At 34.3% G+C, this 24,706-nt stretch overlaps 1 protein-coding gene across 2 annotated transcripts in view; it reads right to left on the reverse strand.

The window, feature by feature from the left end:
• The window catches only part of ADCY8 (adenylate cyclase 8), a 397,348-nt gene that overhangs the window by 131,823 nt on the left and 240,819 nt on the right, over positions 1–24,706 (reverse strand). The window contains exons 7-8 of one of the 2 annotated variants that reach the window (XM_051971099.1): positions 20,560–20,830; positions 2,459–2,656 (exon numbers count right to left, since the gene is read on the reverse strand). In XM_051971099.1, the coding sequence (XP_051827059.1) occupies positions 2,459–2,656; positions 20,560–20,830 (469 nt within the window). The remainder of the gene's footprint in view (positions 1–2,458; positions 2,657–20,559; positions 20,831–24,706) is intronic. The other variant, XM_051971100.1, reaches the window with a different exon arrangement.

Below are 24,706 nucleotides of genomic sequence, written 5' to 3' on the forward strand. Positions count from 1 at the left end.
TTGATTGATTATGGAGTTACAATCCAGAGTTTTCTTTCCCAGAATACATTTTAAAAATCAATTACCCCATGAGTAATTACAGAAAAAGACAGAAATCTTCAATCTTATACAATTGTTACTCTCCTCAGAAATTTACAAGCCTCTTTAGTTATACAATTGAAATTAACAATAACAACAATAACAATAAGAACTAGACTTCCAAATATTTATTAAGTATCTACTATGTGTCAAGCACTTGGTAAGTATTTTACCAATATTATCTCATTTGATCTTCACAACAACCCTAGGAATTAGGTGCTATTATTATTCCTATTTTACCAGTTGAGGAAGTTGAGACAGATAGAAGATAAATGTTTTGTCTGGGGTCATATAGCTTGGATGAGAATGAATTTGAACTCAGATCATCCTAACTGGAGGCCCAGTGCTCAATTCACTGAGGCACCAACTAGATATAATTAAAATCAAAAATTATTTTGAATATATTTTGTCTAGAATTGCCTAGAAAGCCTAGAATTCATGATCAAAACAAGAAAATATTTATCAGGATTATACACTTAGCATGAGGGAAAAAAAAAAAAAAACTTACCTAAAGCTCATATAGATGAAATTAACTTGCTCAGGGTCAAACAATTAATAAGTATAAGGTAGGGTTTGAATCCAGGTTTTCCTGACTCAAGTAACTTTTAACACTATTCTAATAGAGCTTAGTTATTAAGTGGCACAGTGAAGCATGGAGTGACAATAGACCTGAATTCAAATTTGGCTTTAGATATCTAACAATTTATATAACCATAGGCTTAATCTCTGCTTTCCTCAATTTCCTCAACCGTGAAATGGAATTCATAATAGCCCGTCATTCACCAAGATATGGGTGATGATCAAAAGAGATGATATTTATGAAGTGTTTGACACATTATATATGGTGCTTAATAATTCCTTAATCCCTTCCTTCAAGGTCAGTGCTCTATCCACATACAAACAGGAAATTGATTTGATTATAAAATGATTTCCAGACACATTCATTTAAAAAAAAATGAGATTTTGGAAAGACTAATCTTAAAGATTCCTTGTTAAAAATAAAACAAACCTTTGTCTGTTTCCCATTTCTTTTGACCTTCCAATGGAAGCAAGTACATCTGATTTTAAAACTGAGACAAAGTTTTCTTAATATTTTTTAGCTGTATTGGCTATTGCATTTTTAGTTGTCAGTCTTGCCTTTTCTTCTGTACCTCACCAATGTTCAGGCAAATCAAACTGGAAAGCAATACTTATTGCTTATTAGTTTTCATGTTTAAGATGGTTTAAAAAAAGGAAATTCTAGTTGTACCTTGAACAAGTCTGTGTTCATTCATGTTGGTTTGATGATCCCTAAGCTGAGTGATGGATGGTCACTGTGGCAGCTGAGTTAAGATGTACAGAATTGTTCAACAGAGCTTGGCACTAAATTCCTTGAGCTGGAAAGTCCCCTGCTGTTCTTCCCTGAGGTCTCTGCTCACTGACAAGGGGGAACCACAGCAGATAATGGACTCCCCTGCTTCTCTGAGTTGAAGCTTGTCGGTAATGATCAGTTCTAAAGAACAATACTGTTTCCTTGCATTGGGAGATTTCACCTTCCCTATTTCCCTTTCCTGTAGAGGGTCAAGTTAGTACTCTGCATCAGCTGGTGTCTGCTCTGATTAAGGACCAAAAAGCATTCTGAGAATGAGTAGCTACTAAGAAAACATATATATATATATATATATATATATATATGTTTTTGAAAATATAAGATTCTGTTTGGTAGAGAGAGTTCTAGACCTTTATTATGGAGTCAGAAGATCTCAGGGGTAAAAGTGGCGGGGGGTGGGGGTGGGGTGGAAATCCTTCCAGTGATGCAGATTGGCAACTTGGGTTGTCACTTATGTTCTTAAGTAGTTGTCTAGGGCAGTGAGATATTAAATGACTTGCTGAGGTTCATATAGTCAGCATCACTTAACTCCCTTGGTGTCTTTTCACATGCTATGTTTCTAATTTTCTAGGTATAATAATTAGGAGTTGACCACTGTGGAAAAGGGACCTGATGGGATGATGATGGAATAGGAAGTTAAAATTAGCCGTTCCCATTTTATTCCAACATAAATACCACCCAATCATTAATTAATTGAATGCGAATGATGAAGATCCAGGGAAGCATTCTTTCTTTTCTCCTTATAGAAGGTGGCTATGCCTGGAAAAAAAAGAATCTCTGATTCAGTTACTATAGATTCTATGACAAGAACCATCATTTCCTTCCATGGCCTTTAGTCCACTCATGACTTCAAAAAACAAACAAACAAACAAACAAACAAAAAAAGAAAAGAAAAGAAAAAAGAAAAGCCAAAACAAAAGCAAGACTAGACCCTAGCACTGTCTTTACTCCCATGGATATTTACAACAATTTACGTTGATAAAACAGAAGCGGCTACCATGACCCCACTACCTTATGCTCCAGGCTGGAGTCTTTAAACATCAGTGAGAAAGGCTTGATATGCTCTCTTCTCAATTTATCGCCACTCCGTAAGTCGATGGTGTGCTCTATTCTCTTGTTAATTTCCTCAGGCCCAGACTGGACATGCAAAGCTTGTGCAAGATGGTTTGGAAGCAGATTTATTGAATTTCTTGTTAGGGCAGCCAGAGTCTAGGGGAAAGCACATGCACAAAGAATAAACCTGCTAGTCCCCTTTGGGTTAAAAAAATAAAATATTTTAAAAAATGCAATGTTTTTAGGTCATGTCGCATTGCAAACTGTAATGGCATTCCATGCATTTTTATTCAGTGAAACCTACGGGAAGTGGAAAGTCAGAAATCCTTTCAGAGAAACATATTACAGCACAACAATTTGTTGCTTTTATGTCACATATGAGAGAGGGCACTTCTCCCTCTGTGTAGGTGCACTGAATTCCTTTGGTTAAAGGTTTGTATGCTTGAAAACAGAATCATAGCATCACACACACCATGTCAGAGCTGGAAAGGACCTTAGAGATCACTGAGACCAAGAGGAATCTGTGGCCCAAAGGGAAGGGACTTGCCCAAGTTCAGATCTGGGCCCAGTCTCTAAGAGAGTCCTTCCCTAGTAATAAGAGAAAGAGAAAAAAATAAAGCAAAGATCCAACTAGAGGCAAATTCCAAGAAGTCCACAGATATGATCTGTTCCAACATGAAATCAGAGTTAGATTCCGCAGCTTCCTGTGGTCTTTCATTTGGCTGTGGGGGAGATAATTTATAGAGCACCATGTTGCGTTTTTTTTTTTTTTTTCTATCTGGAACTGGCTCTCGTTTTTAATACTCTTTAAGAATAGATGGCCACCAACATGTTAATATACAGATTATATTTCTGCACAACTTCACAGTTTGTAAGAAATGTGAGTGGTAGGAAATAAATGCAAGCATTCCTACCCTCATTTTACAAAAGAGGAAACTGAGGTTCGCCTCAGAGATATATAGTGTTAGAGCTGAATCTCAGCCCTTTCCAAGACTAATTTACTAATTAATTTTGGATTTGCTTAAGTATGGAATTTTTGCCCATAAGCCACTACACATTTATATACTCATAAAAATCTAGAATATATCCTTGGAAAAAGAAAATGCAAACAGAAGCATTCTTCTGCCATTTTGGCATTTGTAGCTGAGAGATGGTATGATTGCTATGGTTGGTAATAAGATACTAAAGCTGACATAACAATAAGAGTTGACCTGACATCTTTCATCTAAATATGATGAATAAACAACTAGCTGGAAGCCCATTTCAAAGCAAAAGACAAAAAGTACTATTTGATCAAAATGGACTAGAGTGATCCAGAGAGAGAGGAGTTCTTTTACCTCTGAAGTAATTCGGGTGGGGGGGGAGGATAGGGATTTGAGACTTCAGTTACCAAGGGAGAGGAGAGTAGAGTCTCACACTGTATCACTGAATGCTCAACCTACTCCTTTCTCCAGTATTTCATTCAATACCCTATTCAAGGGCACGAATTATATTGGGCAAAGTGTCCAGGGGGGGAGAATGTCAAAACCAGAATAAATATATATAGTCTAATCCTTCACCTGAGAGGTGAAGTTGAGTGACCTGGTACCTCAATGCACAAGACTAGTCAGAGATCTATTAGCCTATCAAAAAAATCATCTCTGAGAGAATTTTTGTGAATAAAGCCTCAAAGTAAAAAAAAAAAAAAATGAGGCTAAGAGGGGCAATCATATCCAAGATCACCCAGTCAATGAATGAATGACATAGCTAGGAGTAGACAGCAGGTTTTGCTCTTCCCAGGCCAGAATTCCTTTTCATTATCTCTGAACAAAGGGCAGGAATTTATATGGTCTTAGATCCCCTATCTTATTTATGGAAATGTGTTCAGTTATATCTTCACTAAGGGTTCCAATGGGGTTATAGTTATAGTATTAGGGGTTGATAGATCTCAAGGAAGTGATGGACTACCCTTCTCATTTTACAGAAAAGGGAAATTGAAGTACAAAAGACTAAATGACTTGCCCCAGATCCTATAGGTAGTATATGTCAGAAATCTGGGAAAATTTGAAGAAACCTCTTCATCCTTGGTCTAAGACTTTCTGAGAGGTCATTTGCAAACAAAGTGCCTAGTCTTGGCCAGTGACCTAGTGTCTGTAAATTTTCCAGCAAAAGAAAAAAAAGAGATTTCAGGGAAGAGAGAGGGGTATAGAAGCACATCTGCTAGGAAGAAAAGGGAGGGTAAACAGAAACACTTAGCACTGAAAAGATAGGTACTACAGAGACAAAGTGCTGCTCTATTTTTTTTTCCTGAATTCAGTACTATAAGAAGAACCTCATTGGAAGTAGGAGATCAGCAGCTTTTGTTTCTTGTCTCATAAGTCTGCTGTTGAATATTTGAGGAAAATGTTTCTGTAACATCAGGCAGGTATCTGAATTTATTTTGTTCTCTTTGAAGGAAGCATGAAGGAAGAACATACAGCTCTGGTTGGGCTTTTATTAACTGGCTTATAGCTATGAGGATACCACCATCACTGACTATCATTCAGAACTCTGTTGGTTAGCAAAAGGGCATGGAATTGAATATATACATACACATATATATTCAAAACAAAGATGTTTCCCCTTTTAAGTTTTCCTTCTACAGAAAACAAATATTATTTCAGGTGTGTCACCTACATGTTCTCTCAGGCTAATGTGGAGGGATATGGTGAAAACAATGCTATGCCTCCAGCATCTACAGGGTATAAACCAGCATGAAATTTAGAGTAAGGCTGAGTGTCCTGTGGTCGAGAGCTCAGTTCCCATTGGTTGTTACTGCTTCTGGCAACAGACCAATGGAAATGTCCCAACTGAAGAATTCTACCAAATGCTACTGGTTAATTTTGCAACTGATCTTTTCAAGGCAGAACAGAACGTTTTGTTATAGTTTTAAAAGGTTCTTAGCAGAGGGTTTGTGAATTTTTTTTTGTCAAAACAGCTAAGTCAAATCTGAATGCCTTTCTTGATTTATTCATATCTGCTGATATGAGAGTAATAATGGATAATTTGTCCAGAAAGTCAACTCTCAATTACTGTGTACAGATTCTATGCAATGCATCATCATACACTTTAGTTAAAAGTTCATTCTCTTTCTGTCTCTCTCTCTCTCCATCTCTCTCTTGCTGTCTCTTTCTCTCTTGCACTCTGTCTCTCTTTCTCCCTCTTTCCTCCCTTTCTCTCTGTTTCTCTGTCTCTGTCTCTCTGTAGTGTCTTCTTTTTCTATTTCAATTTGTCTAGTGAGTTTGTCAAGGGAGAACAAAATCATGTTAGCTTTATCTTAAATGACACAGAGAAGTAAGGCCAGCAGGACAATTTGCTGTCAAAGTAATCCCATGATAATATTCTGTGACACCAATAATTTATGTATCATTTGTGGTTTGGGATGATCTGTGCCAATTATCCTCTTCATTACTGGATGTAATTGTGAGTTGACTAGACATTTAGTTTTAGCAAGAACCATAAAAAAGACCTATCAAGTGTCAATTTCACTGGAGATATCTGCATGGAGTGTTTGGGATAATTTATGTTTTTTTTTTTCTTATTTAGTCTTCTACAGTCAGACCAGAATAAAACTTCTAGCAGTAGCATTTGGCTTTATCTTCAACAGTTCACAGAAATACAAAATTGAGTTAGTTCAGAAACATGCTAGATAATAGCACCAGTTTTCCGATACTATTTCCAACTGAAACTGACCTGTGAACTGTGGGGAACTATCCCTTCCATGACCAATTTATCTAATTGGCTCAGGAATAGAGAAATAAAAGAAGTGGAAGCATGAAGATGGAAGGAAATGTCATGAGAATAGTGATAGATTTTTTTTCCAGGAAAGTTTGTACCTATACATGGGAAAATCAGGGTTATAATGAATGGGATATGCCAGAGTTTGGGACTGAGCTGTTCTCTCATATTTGAGTCAGACATTGAACATTTTACATTTAGAGTTGAGACTGACCTCAAAGGTGATCTAGCCCAATCTCTTCCTTTTTAAAATGAGGGTACTGAGAACCAGTGAATTTAAGAGATTTTTCTGAAGGTCACTCAGATGATAAGGTGCAAAGTTAGAATTCATACCCAGGTGCTCTTTCTATTGCACCAATCCTGGCATCTGGTGACAGAAAGTAGCATTTTTGCCAGTCGGAAAATTCAGAAATTGTCTTCTTCTCCAGAACTGGCATTGACACAACTTATAAGAAAAAAAGTTACTGCTTGAATCTAGCTTTCTGAAGATAAAAGTTCTTTCCAATCTAAATCAATCATCAGAAAATGAGATGATTAATGTAGATATTCATTTTTACATGACAATACTTAAAAAAAATTAGTCCCTAAGTATAGATGCAACTGGCAACTGATAAGGAGTTCTGACCCTGAACCCTTTGTCTTGCCCATTAATAATTTTCTGATACTCACTTCTCTGAAAATGGGCATCCCTGTCCTCAGCCAAGCTGCTCCTTAGGTAACAAAAATATTTCTTATAATTGAGCTAAGGATTCAGTATTTTTCTAGATTGGTAGAGCATGACAGAATTTGTGTCAGTACTAAGCTGTTTACAAATCTTACCTTCAAGAAATCATTAATTTTCTTATTTAGTACATGGAATCTATGAGGGTGAAACAATTGTATATTTGTGTCTGATTTCTCCCTCATCATGTTATTCATGGAAAATTCATCTTCTGTACACATCCTATGACTTCATTGATAATCACAGACTTTGATATTTTTCAAGCCATATTCTACTGAGAAAGTTATCTGAGAGAATCTTTAGAATTTTTAGTTATATGCATTTCCCCCATAAAATTGTAAAGTAACATTAGCAAATTACTATCTCATTATGCTAAATCATAGAATCACTGCATCTGAAAGCTAGAAAGCATTTAGAGGTCATCTAGTCTAAAATGATCATCAACAAAGGAGTCCTTTCTGCAGTAGCTCTGATGGTAATTGTTCAGTTTCTCTCTGAATATTTCCAGAGATAGGACATTCAGTAATTTATAAAATAATTTATTACAATGATACATAGTTCTATGTATTGAAAGGACCATCCTTAAAGAAGCAAATAACCATCCAGTGATCCTGGTGCTAACCTTTGAGAAAAGCTAGAATAACAATAAATTCTTTAACAAAACAGCAACCCCTAAAAATCTGAAGACAGGCAAAATATTATAGAAATAGTAATACCTCTTACTATCCCCTTTCCCAGACTAATTATGTTTAGTTCCTTCAACAATTCTTCATATAGCATTTTTTTTTCAAGAGGCTACTCTCTTAGTTATTTTCTGTCACATACTCTCTAACTTGTTACTAACTCTCTAAAAGTATAGTACACACAAATGGATAAAATATAAATGACAAATGACATCTGGTCTCTGTTATATACCAATTAAATGACAATAATTGTTACTGTTAATTAAAAGCTATTTATTTATATAGAGCCTACCATGTGCTAGATACTTTACAATTATCTCATTTGATTCTCACAAGAACCCTGAGAGATGGGTATTATCATTGTCCCTATTTTGCAGATGAAAAAACTGAGGCAAACAGAGGTTAAGGAACTTGTCCAGGATCATGCAACTAGTAAGTTCCTGAGACCAGATTTGAATTCAGATCTGCCTGACTCCAGTTCTGCATTTTCTCTGTTATGCTATCTACCTGCTATATAAAGCCACATAGCTAAGAAAAGTAGAGCTGGGATTTGAAATCATGTCCCTCAACTCTGAATCCAATGCCATTATAATGCTGCCTTTACTCCAATGTTAAGAGATAGTCAACCCAAGGAGTCTACCAGAATGACAATACTGCTTCTTCAATCATAATCCATTTCTATGAGACTGTTATACCTTATCTTGGTTTTTTTAATCTAAAGAATTACTTGTCTTTAAGGATACAAGAGACTAAATAGTTTCATTAGCCAATGTGCTTATCATTCAGGCAAGGGTTGCTATTCTTTGTGTCAAACCTATTGACTTCTCCATAAGTCTATTTCCAATAAGTAGCTTTTCTGGGGCCAATAATTCAGAAAAAAAACTACTTTTTAAAATTTCACTCTAACTTTGGAAAAGGATGCTTTCTACATACAAGCCTTCAAGAAGAATTCTTGCTGAACTTGTAAGATGTGTATGATTTTGAATAAACTTGGAGAAAAATAAGATTTCCTCAGATATCACAGTTTTTGATCAAAAAGATATTTAATAAATGTTAAGTTGAATTGAAAACCTTCCCACAGCCCATCAATCTAGCCTACTAATCTAAACTTGTCTTACTTTAGGTTTCAGCCAGAATGTTTTCTACTCTTCTTCCCTATCTTACACCCAACTATATATTAGGGTCTCATGCATCTGTGTTTTTATTTACACTATTCAGTATCCAAAAACTGTCTTCTTTCCCTCCTTTTGATGAATTCTTACTCAAATGTTACATCCTCCATGACAGTTTCCTTTATTGGTAATGCTTGTTTCCTTGGACCTTAAGCAGTATGTTATACTTCTGGAATTTGTATTCATGATTTAAAATCCAAATCAAATGCTACCACATTCATGAAGATTTATATGATGCTTCCATCTCCTTCCTCCTTGGATCTCCTTAGTAGCAAGTGTCTTTTAAATTTCTAAAATACAACTTAAAGTGTTTATAGTTATTTATGCTTATATCATATTCCAGTTAGAATAACTAACATTAACTACTCCAACTAGAATTATGAGTTCCATAAAAGCAGGAATTCTGTTTCATTGAAATCTTTTATTTCCCCCAATCACCTTTTATAACTGTCTTAGATAGTAGTTATACTTAATATCTGTTGACTTGAATAGGATTAAATGCCCAGAAGATAATGCAAAGGTTTACGGTGGATTATGTAAGTATCTTATACTATATAAGCAATGAGTAATTTCAAAGATAAATAAGAGTAGAAAATATGAGTAGGAAAATTTAAATAAGGTACAGACAATGGGTTAGCTACAGGGTAATGGTAAGAGACAAAAAGAGGGAGCCCAAGTGTTCTATAGAAACCGAGGAAGACCTCAAGTATTTTGGATGCTGGATGATGAACATATGGGAGAACGTAGACAATGTTGTACAGGATGGGGAGGTGTGGATGTGTTGGAAGTGCACTGTTAGACAAAACATCCAAGTTGATAAAATTCATTTGAATATTCAAATAGACATCTTGTAAAAAGAGAGAATAGTTTGAATTCTAAACTTTCTGTCTTTACAAAGACAACCTGTAAGTGGAATTACTACACACTTCCTATTGATAACTGAGTTTTACAACCCAGAATATATGCTAAAGAAAGTACTTTAAACTCATAGCAAGAATATGTTTGACATTATACATCCTATCTATGGTCTATGCTGCACCTTTTGCTTTTATTTGGATAAGACATAACAACAATTAAAATAGCCAATATTTATATGGCACTTTTAATTTATAAAGCACTTTACAAATATAATATCATTTTATTTCCCCAATAATCCTGAAAAAAATAGATGATATTATCACCGCCATTTTATAGATGAAAAAACTGAGGTACACAGAAACTTAATGACTTGTCCAGTGTTAGAGGCTTGCCAAATAACTCTTTCTTTCCTGAGACTAGTTTTCTCTCAGGTCTTCCTGACTCTAGGTCTACTGCTTTATAAAATTTTGTCTCTAAAAATATTGCCTATATTGCCTACTTGCATGTACTAATGAATGGCCAATATTCCATTATAGAGATGTTGATGATTGAGACCATAAGGTGTTTATACTGTACTAATTCAATGTTTTGAAAATACAAAGAAGTTGTCTTTTTCAGTCATCAATTTTAAATATTGTCCTTGAAATGATGAAAAGGCAAGTTTTTTCCTGACCCTTGATATCTAAATCAAGAACCAGTTGGGTTAACCAAATGACTTTTAGATATTGCACATCCTGTTTCAGTTGATAGTTTTTGTCTAAGTCCAGTAGACCAGTTCATCTCTTATTTTTATTCTGGGCTTTCTGCCATGATTGTGATTGATTTTAACAATCTCTTAAAAAAAATCTGATCTGTAATATGGGCAGCCATGACACCAAACTTAAGAATGTAATTGATGAGTGAGAGAGGTTGTTCTCCAAAACACTATATAACGAAGTGTCAACTAGAAATGGGATAATCATCCAATTAACTTGATAGCTAGACACCCACAAACTGTATAATTCACAGAAACAAGTATAATTTTAAGAAACCTCCTTTGAGTCTGAATTATTTAGTTTTTCAAACACCAATACAGAAAAAGTTTCTTTAAAAAATTGAAGCAATGAAGAGAAGATTATTTGGAGAGAAAGAAGAAATAGTTTGGGGAAATTAAATTTTAAATGTAATAATTGCATGGTTATAGCTCATCAAATTGAAAAATTTTTCCAGATATTTAATAAATGTTTGTTAGGTTGAACTGAATTGAATGATATCCCTTTGTAAATCTCAAATCACTGATATTTAAGAACCCAAAACTGTGTTACATACTGTGTAATAACTTGATTTGATCTAAAAATATGATGTCTAGTATATTAAATTATTCAAACAATGATTACACATTTATTACTTTAATATACTTATAAATGTCTTAATGTTTTCACAAGGGGCTACCATTAAAATTTTATCCTGGTTTCTTGAAGCGTATTCCAGTAGAGACCATATTCTGGAAGGTCCAAAAAAGATCTTTATATTTTGTCTTTGATGACTAACCCAGATCAGCTCTGAGAATTTTATTTCCAGAAATATGGCCATCAAATAGTACATACATACATAATCCATACATCTATCTACCTATCTATCGTTCTAAATAATTTTTTTCCTCTTCTACCTACAACAACTTCAGAAATTCATAGTCTAAAATGTAAAAGAGTGACCACAGTGATGGAATTAAAAATCCTGCAAGTGATGAAATGATTTATAGTTGATAACTGGTTCTTGAAAATGAGGATAAATAAAAGATTACTAATATCTTAGGAAAACTTATACTATTACTATGCATTATTATTATTATTTCTTATGTACCTCCTGCCATTCATAATGCCAATTAAATACATAGAGCACTGAGTGTTAGAAAAGGATAGGATAAGACTTATGTTTTGAGTGATGATGAGTGAAGAAAGTCCCTATGCCAATTCAAGACAACACAAGTTTCTGCAACTTCTATCTTAGAGAGTAACCTAGCATATAAAGGCTAAGCAACTTGTTTGGCACACAATCAGAATACAAAGAGCATGATTTGAACAGAAGCCTTCCTGACTCTTAGGCTGCTTCACCTATACTATGAGCTTGGGGAGAAAATGGTGGAACAGAGTCCTTCCATCCCTAAACTCAGCGAATACAATTCTTTGCTGCATGGAAATTGGTCCAATTGATTTCTTTTCTGAGCCCACTTTCAACTGCTTCTTTCTATGGCTTTTTATTGGAATTCCCCACACCTGGAAGGTCTTCCTACCAAAATATATGTCTCTTAAAGTTCCTAGCTTCTTTTAAGACTCAATTCAAAAGCTTCTTTCTCCAGGAGGACTTTCTTGGTGTTTCTAACTGCTAGGGCATTGAACTCTAATGCACCTATACATCTTTATCTATAGATATGTATGTATGTATGTATGTATTTATCTATACACACACACAGAGATATGTGTGTGTGTGTATATGTCTGCAGATGTTGATGATAGCAGGCTTCTTGAGGACAAGGATTATTCATTACTTACTCTGCAACTTCTAGAAAATTACCTGGTGTCACTGAAACATAGACTTACCCAGATTCAGCCAGTAAGTATAGATCAAAGGTAGAACAGAGGCAGCCCATCCTTAGTGTAACAGTCTAGTCTTAAGGTGAATAGCTGTAGTATTGGTTTCCAGTACTGGAACCAGTAGCTGTAATAGCTACTTTAATTAATTTAATAAAAAATTTTATTTCTTCACAAATCATTTGGGGGAGTAAAAGGTGTTGATGATAAGTAAATCATGAAATGTAAACTTTTTCTATTTCATTCTTAAAATTTCAATCACTCCTCCTTCCCCACATCATTTTAAGGTAAAAGTACCTTTTTAGGAAGAAATACTTGATTTTTTCTTTCCCCTATTTTTTTTTATTGCATTACTCCCCTCAACTATAGGTTTTCAAACCTTTGATCATGTTAACTGGTTAATTAACACATTTTCAGTTTCCTTTCTAGAATTCTCAGAAAATTTCTTAGGTTGGAGAGATGGGAGTTCAAATTTTTATTGTCTGTAATTGTTGACAGTGACTTGAGTTTTCAGCAAGTTCCGTGGATTTTTTATAAACATTGCTTGCAAGCTGTATAGTTGCTGTAAAATTGGCTTCTATGTACATTTATATCCCAAAATAGTCTGAAAAATATATTTATTTTTTGTCCCCTCAAACCTTTCCTTTACAGTGGAGACTTGGAAAGGCCAAAGAATATTATTCACTATTAACAGATTGAATTATCTGGTGTAATCCACTCAGAACTCCAGGGAAAGGCTTCGAAGCCACTTAAATTTTGGAACAAAGTGAAAAAAGCAGAGTACCTTTAATGACTGTTTCCTGGCTGAAATCTGTTAAGTGGTAAGTTATCTTTTGAGTCAGAACTAACATTAGCCCTGGGGTTTTTAGTGTCAGCAGGAAAAAATGTTATAGAAAGATTTAAGATTTACTTCAGGGAAATTTCTGAACAAAATATTCTAGGTTCCAGACCAGGAGTCTACAGCTGTCTTGTCTAATCAACATCAAGCTTATAGTTTTTCCTACAGTAACAGGAGTTCTTTTTTTTTTTTTAAATTTAGAAATGGTCCTTTTTTTAAAAAAAAAGTCTTTTGATTCCCTACATTTTATAAAAAATAAACTGAAAACAAATATTAGCTGAGTTTGCCTGGAATAGCACTTCCTCATCAGACAGGCATAATGCCTTTTATTCCAGATATTAATGAAAGAGCAAAATTAGTGTTCTGTAGAATTCTGAGGGAAAAATCTACTATCAACAATCATTCTTTATGATAAATTTAGAAACACTGGCTAATAATTAGAAACCTTGAACATTAAGTTGCTGGATAGTACATTGGATAAAGGGCTTAGACTGGGCTTAGGAGGACAAGTTCATATCCAATCTTTAAATACTAACTAAGGGTGTCATCTTGGGTAAGTGGCTTACCCTCTTCCTACCTTAGTTTCCTTATTTATAAAAGAGGGATAATAATAACATCTACCTCTCAGGGTGGTTGTGAGGAAAAAATGAGTTTATATTTATGAAATGATTTTCAAAACCTAAAGCACCATGTAAATGCTACTTATATAGAAATTGGACTTCTTCTGGTTTATTTTGAAGACCTTTAAAAAGTGCTAAATATTATTTATACATATAGCCCTACATTCTTTTTTTTTTTTTTTTGAGATAAATGAGATTGTGGGAATTAGGTTGCCTAAAATGAAGGATATAATCTTGTTTTCCCCAAAGCTTAAAATGTATCTCCGGAATTAACAAAGGGATATATGCTAATTCTTTGCATCACTAAAAAAAAAAAGTTATAACATGGCACAGTTGTTTTTTCAATTGGTTATTTAGTTGTTTGTTCTTCCTTTCTGAAGAGAACCAAAATGGCATTGCTCTGTTAGAGTTAAGTTACAATGTATCTGACTGTGGCTGATCAGACCAATATGAGCTCTGAATGTTCTGCCACGAGAATGGCACAGAATCAATATGGACATTTGGAGTCGTCTCTCTAACTTTGTACATCTCACATTTCTCCTGAGCTAATTCAATTCTGCTTTGCTCACACAGGACAGCATCTTCTCTGATAAGGTCACACTAAGCTGGGTGGTCCTAGGCCAGGGTCTCCCATATCATACAATTAATTCTAAACGTCTTAAGAGAGATCTTGAGAGTGTTCTTGTATCACTTTTTCTGACCACTACATGTTTGCTTGCCTGTGTGAGTTCTCCAATAAAACAGTCTTTTTGACAAGCATACATTTAGCATTCAAACAATATAGCCAGTTCAAGAGAGATATTTGAAGGCAGGGCAGTTTACTTTTCAAACGGACCTCAGTGTTTGGTATCTTATCCTGCTAGGTGATATTCAGAATCATCTTAAGACAATTATTAGCTGAGATAAAGATTAGATATTACAAATGGTGTGTGATATTGGTTCTTGCATAGTCATCAAGAAGCAGCATTCAGAGTGGCAGAATGTGACTGGAGTTTAATGCATCTATATATCATCAAGATAAAACATTTTTGGAGTTGCCCTATCATTCAAGTAGAATTAGAGAATTGATGACAGGAGGTATGGGCTTAGAGAACTCACAAACCAATTTTTTTTAAAGAGAGAAAGAATAAGACCTACCAAGGACAAATAACTGTCTAGAAGTCTACTAGCACAACTTGGATGAGAATCCAATTCCAGCCCAGAGTTCTCTCTGTCACAGTAACAATAACTCAAAAGTGTAGTACCTCCAAAACTGGCACTTAGATGATGAGAATTCAAAAGTCCAGAGTACTCAGAGAATTTTGATATTGGTTATTATTTTCCTTTCAAAATAATAAAAATAAAATAATGCATATATAAAATGCTTATTATATATGACATTTAATGAACATAAAAATAGGCTTAATTTTCTTTATTTTTGCTTCAAAAATTCTTCAACTAGAGAAAGAAGTTGCTGGTAGCATAGTAGGTAGAGATTAAGGGTGTAGAATCAAGAAAAGTGAATTCAAATTCTACTTGCTATCTATATGACTTTGGAATACTCAGTTAACCTCTGCTTGCTTCAGTTTCCTCAACTTTAAGATAGGGATAATAATTACCACCTACCTTGTAGTATTGTTGTGAGGATTCAATGTGAGAATATTTGTTTTAAAAAATGAACTTAGCATAGGGCTTGGTTTATAGTAGAGGCTATATAAATAATTATTCCCTCTCCTGACTATTCTTCCTTTTGATAGTATTCCACATTTTAATAATCTTCAAAAAGCTTCTTAGAAATTTGTCATCACAACCATTATTATTATTAGATATTAATAATCAATTAATATGACTATGTTTTTTAAAAATCAAATTCTCATACTTTGATAGTGTTCAGCTTTAAATAGTCTTGGGTCAAATTGTTATTCTGTTATTATTCTTTTATATTTAACATTGTGCAGACTGTTGATAATAATAATAATGACATTCTACAATGCTTTAAAATTTGTAAAGTGCTTACCTAAAATTTTTGTGCTCATATTGGTTTGGGAAACACTGAATTACCAAATGGGCCTCCTGTATAGCAATCAGGAAGGGAGATTAACAGATCTTTTTTTCCTCATGGAAATAGTGATGACAGCTTTAAGAGAGAATAAAAATTCTCTTTAGGATTTTTTAAAGTCCTACTCTTTTTTCTCCTCTTCACAAATTTCTTCTCTATCTATTAATCTTCTTCATTTCACCTTCTGCCCCATTTTAGTGTTTGCCACATCAATTGGTCCCTTTAGACCATATGTATGTGAAGCAATTTTTCTAATCTTAGGATATTACTCAGTCACAGGTGGGTTTTTAACACTCCATAGCACTTGTCTGAATGGTAAATATGATGGAGAGGAAAATGATGTGGGCCAAATTACAAGTTAGGCCAGGCATCAGCAAACTGGAAGTAGACAAGATAGTTCAATTTATTTATTTTTCTTTTTACACAAAGCTCTGTGACAGAAGCACTATACCATTTCTAGGAAAGAAATCCTGAGTCTTGGTGCAGGTGTCTGCTTTTCATAAGGAAGAATAGCAACTTTTATTATTTTCTAAAGGCTTAGCATAGATATTGTGAGATATCTTTGAATTTTTTTCATTATACTCTAGCCCAAGCTCCAGTTAAACTCTCTTGACAGAATCAGATTAAACTGTAATTGAGAAATATTTAAGAAAATAAATAAAAAACATAATAAAACATAGATAAGGTTAATTTGTGGTTTTCAAAATCAATATCTGGCCATTGGTGATCCATTGAACTGAATACCACTGCTTTAGTAAGTTGTCATCCTCCACTAACGATATTTCCCAGGGAAAAATTCTGATATAATAATTCTTTGTCTAAAATATATTAAGTTCTTTAATTTCCCAATTGCATCTCAACCTGTCTAGAATGATATGACAATCATATAATCACAGGATATTAAAGTTGAGCAAGTTGGTCCGATCTATGAATGCATGACAAGTACTTCTATAACTTTTCTGAGAAGTGTTATCCAGCCTCTGCAAGAGAAAGTAAGAAGGGAGGAATAAGTATTTCCATATAGTGTTCACTATGTTTCGGGGACTTTATCACTTCTTTTGATCCTCAAAATAACCGTGGGAAATAGATACTACAATTAGCACCATCTGATAACTTGAGAAAACAGAAACAGAGATGAAATGATTTGCCTAGGGCCACATAGTTAATAAGCATTTGAGATGACATCTGAATTCAGGTCTTGATTATAGGTCCAGTAGTTTATTCACTAAACCACTTACTTCCCTAATGTTGGGAGAATTAAGTAAATCATTACTCCAATAGGGCCATGGCCCATTCTACTTTGGTGATGTTCTTTTTATTAGGAAAATTATTTCTTTTATCAATCTTAACTTTGTTTCTACACTTTCTATAAATTTTCTATATTTCTATATTGACTGGTAGGGTAAACAGAGCAAGCTCAAATGCTTTTTCTGGTATCAGATTGTCAGATATTTGAGGAAGGTTATCAAATTCCTTTCTATTCTTCCCAGCTTGCTGTTCATCATTTCTTTAAGCTATACAATCTTTGTATTTTATGGTCTCTAGTTTCCCTCACCATCCTATCCATCCATTTCAGTTTTAGATACTCAATTTGTTGTTACTTGGACCATAAATCTTTTCCTGGGCAAAGTACAATTGCCTGGTTTTGCATTAGATGTACTATCTTAGTTGATTTTAAAGTAGAAAAAAATATTTACCTTAAATATATAATTAGGTAAAATAGGTAATAAGAACGACAATCTAATATGACTCTATGTGGTTATCTCCTTAAGTTTGTAAATCCATATTTAAAGGAGTTCTTTTACAAGTAAATTGTACATGGAAAAGTAATATTATAGTAATGGTAATGATGATGATGATGATGATGGTCATGAGTAAGATCAAAATTATTGTATGATTTTGTGTGACAGAAATGAAGCCTATACAGTGCTCAGTCATGAGTCTTTACTTTTCTTCCACAATTTTGAGTGACTAAGAAGAATACTTGGGATTTCCTGAAAGATATATATAATGATGGAAAAATATTTGAATAACTTAAAGTTTCAAAGTTGTTTATGACTGTTTATCTGTTTTCAGTTAAAATATTATTTTTAAGTATTTTCTCTAATGGTAGGATAGAACAAGAAAGTTCCAAGAACAATAAAGAGAAATAATAGAAGGAAAAGCCTGAGATTGGGTTTATGGCGAAACCTAGAAGATAGGAAAGTGCTAGAGCTTATGACCTCAATTTGCATGGTGGACATGATATCGTTAGATTGGAGAACCCTTGAAACTTTTCTTGAGTAATGTGAAAAGTTGTGGGGATTAAAGACCTAGTAGCATCATAAAAATTTGCAAGAAGCTAGAGAGAGAAAAAAAAGCAAAACTATCCTGTGCTGTCATATATATATACACATACACACATATATTATATATGAACCTGGAATTGTATGTGTAGGCCATTGTCTCTGAAAGACAGTTTTTCTTTAAAAATGTGTGTTGAGGCTATCAAGGTCTCCTGAATTTCCCTCTAATTTAATTTAAAAAATGTTAACATATTGCCCAACTTAACACTCACTCTCTATCTTCCCTCTTTCCTCCCTCCCTCCCTCTCTTTCCCTCTTTCTTTTTCTCTCTCTCTCTTTCTATTTTTCTTTTCCTCTCTTCTCCTTTTTGTTTCCTTCCTTCCCTTTCTTTCTTCCCCTTCTTTCATCACTTTCTCCCTTCCTTTTCTCCCTCCCAACAAATAAAGGCCCAATTTACTTTTGAATTTCTCTAAACATTAGGAAGTTTTTTTCCCCCCTAATATCAAGCCTAAATTTGCTGCTTTGCAACTTTCACCCACTGAACTTCCTTCCTTCTAATATCAGGCACAAATCTAAACCCTCTTCTAAAAGGCAGTCCTTCAAATACTTATCATGTCCTTCCTATGTCTCATTTTCAAGCATCCAATTTCTTCAATTAATCATTAAATGGCAGAATCTAACAAGTCTTCACTAACCTGGTGGCAAACTCTTGACACTCCTCAGCTTATTAATGACACTTCCACTATGTGTAGTTAGCATATTTTACTTAACAAATGGGCTTTCTCTCATTATTCATCCATCTATATATTCTTACTTCAATGATTTTATATAACATAAGCTGTATTAATAAAAGTTTAAAACAACTCATCAATCCAGATTGGGGGAAAAAAAACAGCCAACACCAATAAATCATCATCTGAATATTTCATACATGGGATTCCAACTTTTTGGATTGACTGGGTTTTTGAGTGAATTCAAACCTAAAGAAAATTAACTTTTGGAATAAAGCAAATCATTCTCTACCTTCTATCTCCATTTTTGTCCCTCATTGTCAATGCCAAGTTTAGCTAAAATACAATGAAATGCTGAGTTGATATAATTATTTTTTTTTTTGCGTGCGTGCATGTGTGTGTGTGTGTGTACGTGTAAACTAAAGTCTCAAATCTTAAAAATTAAGGAAAAATAGTTTTAGAAACAATAATTTAGAGCAAAAATATAGACTTTGTCTTTACTAAATAATCAACATTCATACTTTAGGCAACAATTTTCAAAGAACTTTGGGAGAGATTTCTATCAACGAGTCATGAACGTATAATCACATTTGTATTGTCTCACAAAACAAAACAAAACAAAAAAAACCCCAACAAAACATTCAAGCACCAAGTAAAAATGTGCCACATATAGCTTCAAGGAGGGACAGAAAATACCTTTCAAAGAAAACAGAGGAGGACATATTGAGGACTTAGATATTCTGGAGAAGAACAAAAATATCACAAGAAACTGATACAGCATAAACACTGCATTTTGGCCAAGTCCAACCAATAGTTTCTGCAACTTAAGCTTGAAATATACATTACGTCAGCACTGATATTTTCCACACAAATGTAAAGATTTTAGCCTGGTCTTGTCTCATTGTGTCCTATCAGTCTTTCAGATATAGAAAAGAAGTAACAATCTTTAGTGTTTTTCCATGTTAAATTTCTCTAGACAAGCAGATTTCACACAACAAGGAAAATTGTTCAAATCCAGGATGTTTTTCTTTTTCTCATTTTAACTCATAATGTCTTTTTAAAGCACCCTGATTTCATTTCTTCTTTTCATTTACCAATTATCATTTCCAGATTGCTCTTGGTTAGCCAAGATTTCAGAAACTGCTTGTCAGGGAACCATTATCATAGTTCTGACTTTCCTTTTTCTTTTTTTTGAAAACATATGAGAGGCAAAGAATAATGAGGCTATGATAGAAAATATATATTATTTCTGAAACCTCATGCATCACTCTCATTTTTTTTTCCATACATAGCAAAACAATTATCTCCTGACCTTGAAATAAAATTAAAAAAAAAAAAAACTCCAGAATTTCACCATGTTAGTCACCTAAAACTCTCCCAAACTGGGACTTTTTCTTTGCCAATGTAATAACATTAATTCTACCCTTTAACATAATTAAGGATTGACATATCCAAAACACATATATACATATGCACATGTATATGTATTGCATATTTAAAATATGGCATCACATCAAATAGTATTGAAGTTTTAGTTCAGCTCAAAAAGAAATGAAGGGGAAAATATAACAAAACAAATTTCTATAACACCAAATCACAAAACCCTCTGGTATTTCTTGAAACTGATACAAAGATTAATTCTTTCCTAAAGACATGTGTTTAATCATTTGGAGTAATAAGCATGTTGGAGAAAAGGGTAAAGATGAATTTGTTTCCTCTGAGTCTTCATTACTGAGATGCATTCAAGCATGCTTTTATAGATAATGACTAAGGAAAGTTTGACTTACATTCTGTTTTCCCACAATGTTATCAAATGGGAGTTCAGGGCTCCAGGATCCTTCTGTAAATGTGGCCCCACTGTTTCTCCTATCTGAGGAGCTGACCGACTCCTTTACAATGTCTTCAGGCAAAGTCAGAAGACTTTCCTCTGGCTGTTTTATTAAATAGGTCTCTATGTTATGTTTCCTCAAGAATTCATTTCTTTCTTTACCATGTCCTTCTTCAACATTATAATCACCATTGAGGCAGTCCAGTGTTGCTTTGGAGATGTGAATCCTCCTGCATGTACAAAACAGTAGTCAGTGAACATTCTGAATAAGTGCTTTCTTGTCCTTGCTCAGCAGGAATATTATCTTTGCCCACAATTTACACTGTTGTTATTTTCCCACTCAAATACATCATTTACATTGAATATGGGGTACAATGTAGGCATTCATTTATATATAATACCAATCTTCCTGAAATGATAATAGCCAATATTTACATGGTACTTTGAGCATTACAGCACAGTTTACAAATAGGATCTCATTTTGCCTTTACAGCATCCCTGGGAGGTAGGTACCATTAATCTCTTCATTTTGCAGATAAGGAAACTGAAACTATCAGAGATTAAATCACTTGCACAGAATCAAACAACCAGTATTTGAGGGCAGATTTGAATTTAGGTCTTCCTGACACCAATACCACAACTCTATTCAATGTATTACCTTAATCCATTTAATTTCAGGGCCAAACTAATATGTAAGTGACTTTTACCTGAAGGCTTCTAACATTTGATGTATAGTTGAAATGATTTTTTGGTAGGATTAGACTATGTTGTCTATTGTAGGATTTTTTCCCATACATCACTTTGAATGAAATTTATCTGTAAAATAAACTGGGCCAATAACTGTGCAACTTATCTAACTACTTTGTTGTACCATTATTTGAGTATGTTTTTACTATGACTTAAACTTTTATACTCTTATATCTTGTCATCCTCATCAGATACACAAGGGAACATACCTTGTTATATATTTCTGTGCGGTCACAATGTCTGGTAAAGTTTTATGCTTATAGAAAGCATCTGATAAGTTTGTTGATTTAACTTATTATTTCCTGAAAGAACATTTTCTATAAGATCTGAACATTCTATTGATGGTACTACTTCCCCTTTCTCACCAAACCTCTTCCTCTTTTGATCTCTGCTACAATTACTCTGGTGCCCTCCATTCTAGCCAATTAAATGAAATCCCTGTAACAGAAAGTGAAAGCATCACGATGAAGTAACATGTGCCCTTAAACAAAGAATCCGATAAGAACACACATTTAGAAATTTGGTGTATCCTACACTCTACCAACAACCATCCATAGATAGCAGTGGATTACAAGGACATAATTAGAATAAAAATCTTTAGAAATTGAATTTGGTTAAGGACTTCTTAAAATATATAGAAAAAGTACAATTAATTATGATGATAGATTTTGTTAGTATGTTGGAATTTGACACATTTTACCTTCTTCCAACTGCTAGTGTCTCTTTGTTGCATATATGTACATTATTGTATATGTATATGTTGTATATATATGCAATAGTCTGCTAGAACCTCCTGCTCATACAGTTAATGGGGAAATTTTAGTATAAGCATATAGTATAAGCATCTTAGAAATTAGCAAATGTTACAAATTATGACTTAACTTATTGGTTTTTTGATTGTCTAGACCTAAGAAAGTGTAGGCGCTTTAAAAATGTATTGATTTATTGGTTGTTCTATTAGTTAACACAGTCTTAGGGCATTCTATGAAGATACTGCCCTATTCTGAGATCTGTGCCCAAAGTAGAACTCTTATTTAGTTTTGAGGGGTTTAATTCTTCTCATAGGGAAAGAAGCCTGAAAAAATGAACCATACATGTTTATAAAAGTATGACATTCTTTGAAATTAATGAAGAAAATAAAAATGGGATGCCAGTCAGTTTTTGGCATTAAGATTGGCATTTTCTCTTGACTCTCTACATTTATTAGTCTCCTGTTCATTCCATAGGGAAATATTTGCATCTTCTGAATCAATATTATATTTCCATGGTAAAAGATAACTTCACCTTTACTTATTACGGTCTCTTCTTCTGAAGTTATAATCAATGTCCATTTAAATATTTTCATAGGACTTAGTTTTAGGCTTTTAGTTTCATTACTGGTACTACTATAAAAGCATAGGCTCTAAGACTATGCTGTTTGAAATTCCCAAGATCAGAATTTCAAGGTTAAATTTTCTAGCAAAGGATCCTGGCTATTTTTAAGCAACATTCTTCTGAATGGAATGGGAAATGATCTGGATGTGGGGTATGTGCAGGCACATGTAGATATAAATACATCTCTGTCTGTCTGTCTCTGTCTCTGTCTGTCTCTCTCCCTTATTCTCATTCTCTCTCTCTCTCTCTCTCTCTCTCTCTCTCTCTCTCTCTGTCTCTCTCTCTGTCTCTCTCTCTGTGTGTCTCTCTCTCTGTGTGTCTCTCTCTCTTCCTCTTTCTCCCTCCCTCCCTCCTCTTCCCTCTCTTTCTCTTTCTCTCTCTCTCCCTCTCTCTGCTCTATACCTCACTTTCTGGCTTCATTTGTAGAGGCACTAGAATTTCATGCCTTATCATATAGCAAAGTTTCTCATAACTAAAATTATTCAAGTAAAGCCTGAATGACTATTTTTAGCCATATTATAAAAATTGTGTTTAACTATAAGTTGCACATCACAGTCTCTGAGGTACAAAAATGAGTGCTAGGAAAGATCTGAGGAAGGAGTATATTTGGGATTAATAGGGAAAGCATCATGGATATAGTGGTGCCTCAGGCTTGGAAGGAAAAAGGCTTTGAGGTGGAAAGTCAGGGATTTTATTTTAGGCATAAGAAGATAGATGAAAGAAAGAAAGAAAAAGAAAGAAACATTATAAAGTGCTTACTATGTGTCAGGCACTCTGTTATGGAATGGAATTTGGGGGTTCCCTCATTGAAGCTCTTTAAGAAGATGCTGAGTGACCATTTGTCTTGTATGTTTTAGAGGAAGAAGCAGCAAGATAAAGAGGACCACGAGCTAGACTTAAAATTCATCCTAGGCTCAAATCTTAACTCTGACACATTAGTTTTGTGACCATGAGAAAATGACTTAATCTCATTGAGCCTCAATCTTTTCATCTATAAAATGAAGATGTTAATATCTTTAATAAATACCTCACAGGGTTGTTGGGGAGCTTAAATGGTATGTGTAAAGGGTATTGAAAACAAATGACTATATAAATATCTGCTATTATTCAGGTGTGGGGTGGGCTTTATAGGTTTGAGGACTCTGCAACTTCTGTGAAGTACAAGAGATTTTTTGTTCACTGTAATAGAAAGCTATCTAACAAGCAAAACTCTCCAAAACTTAAGTAGGCTGCTTCATGAGATAGTGGGTGATCTGTTGCAAGAGATTGACAAGTACAAATTCAATGACTTCTTGCACAGTGTGTATTAAAGAAGATTCATTCAGAAAATGGCTGCTCTAGATGATTTTTCAAGTCTGTCATTTAGCATTTATTAAGCACCTGTTATAGGCTACACCCTCCTCCTAGCTCATAGTCTAATGGAGAACACTGCAACTATGTACAACTGAAGGCTAGATTAGGGATAGTTTCAGTAGAAAGGCTTTAAGAGGGGTCAAGGAAGACCTCTAGAAAGAGATGAATGTTAGTTGAAATTTGAAGGAAGCCAGGGAAGACAGGAGTAGAGATGAGGAAGGAGCACATTCCAAGCATGAGGAACAGTCAATGGAAAACTAGGTTTGAGAACATGTGAAGGGGAGTAAGTTGTGAGACATAGAAAGGTAGAAAATGGACAGGTTATAAATAGGACTTTATAAGCAAAGATCAATTTTTATATTTGATCTTGGAGGTGATAGGAAACCACTGGAATTTATTGGAAAAGGGATAATGTGGTCAGACTTGCTCTTTAGAAAGATTGATGAATGAAGAATGGCCTAGAACAGGGAGACTTAAGGAAGAGATCAGGCCATTCCAAAAACCCAGGCATAGGGTGATGAAGACCTACACCAAGGCACTATCAGAGGTGAGAAGGGGGTACACATGAAGGATGTTAGGAAGATAGATTTTGGAGGAAGCTTCCAAAACGGAAACTCTGAGGGACGATACCT

The sequence above is a fragment of the Antechinus flavipes genome, chromosome 1 (genome assembly GCF_016432865.1).
Source record: "Antechinus flavipes isolate AdamAnt ecotype Samford, QLD, Australia chromosome 1, AdamAnt_v2, whole genome shotgun sequence".
NCBI lineage: Eukaryota > Metazoa > Chordata > Mammalia > Dasyuromorphia > Dasyuridae > Antechinus > Antechinus flavipes.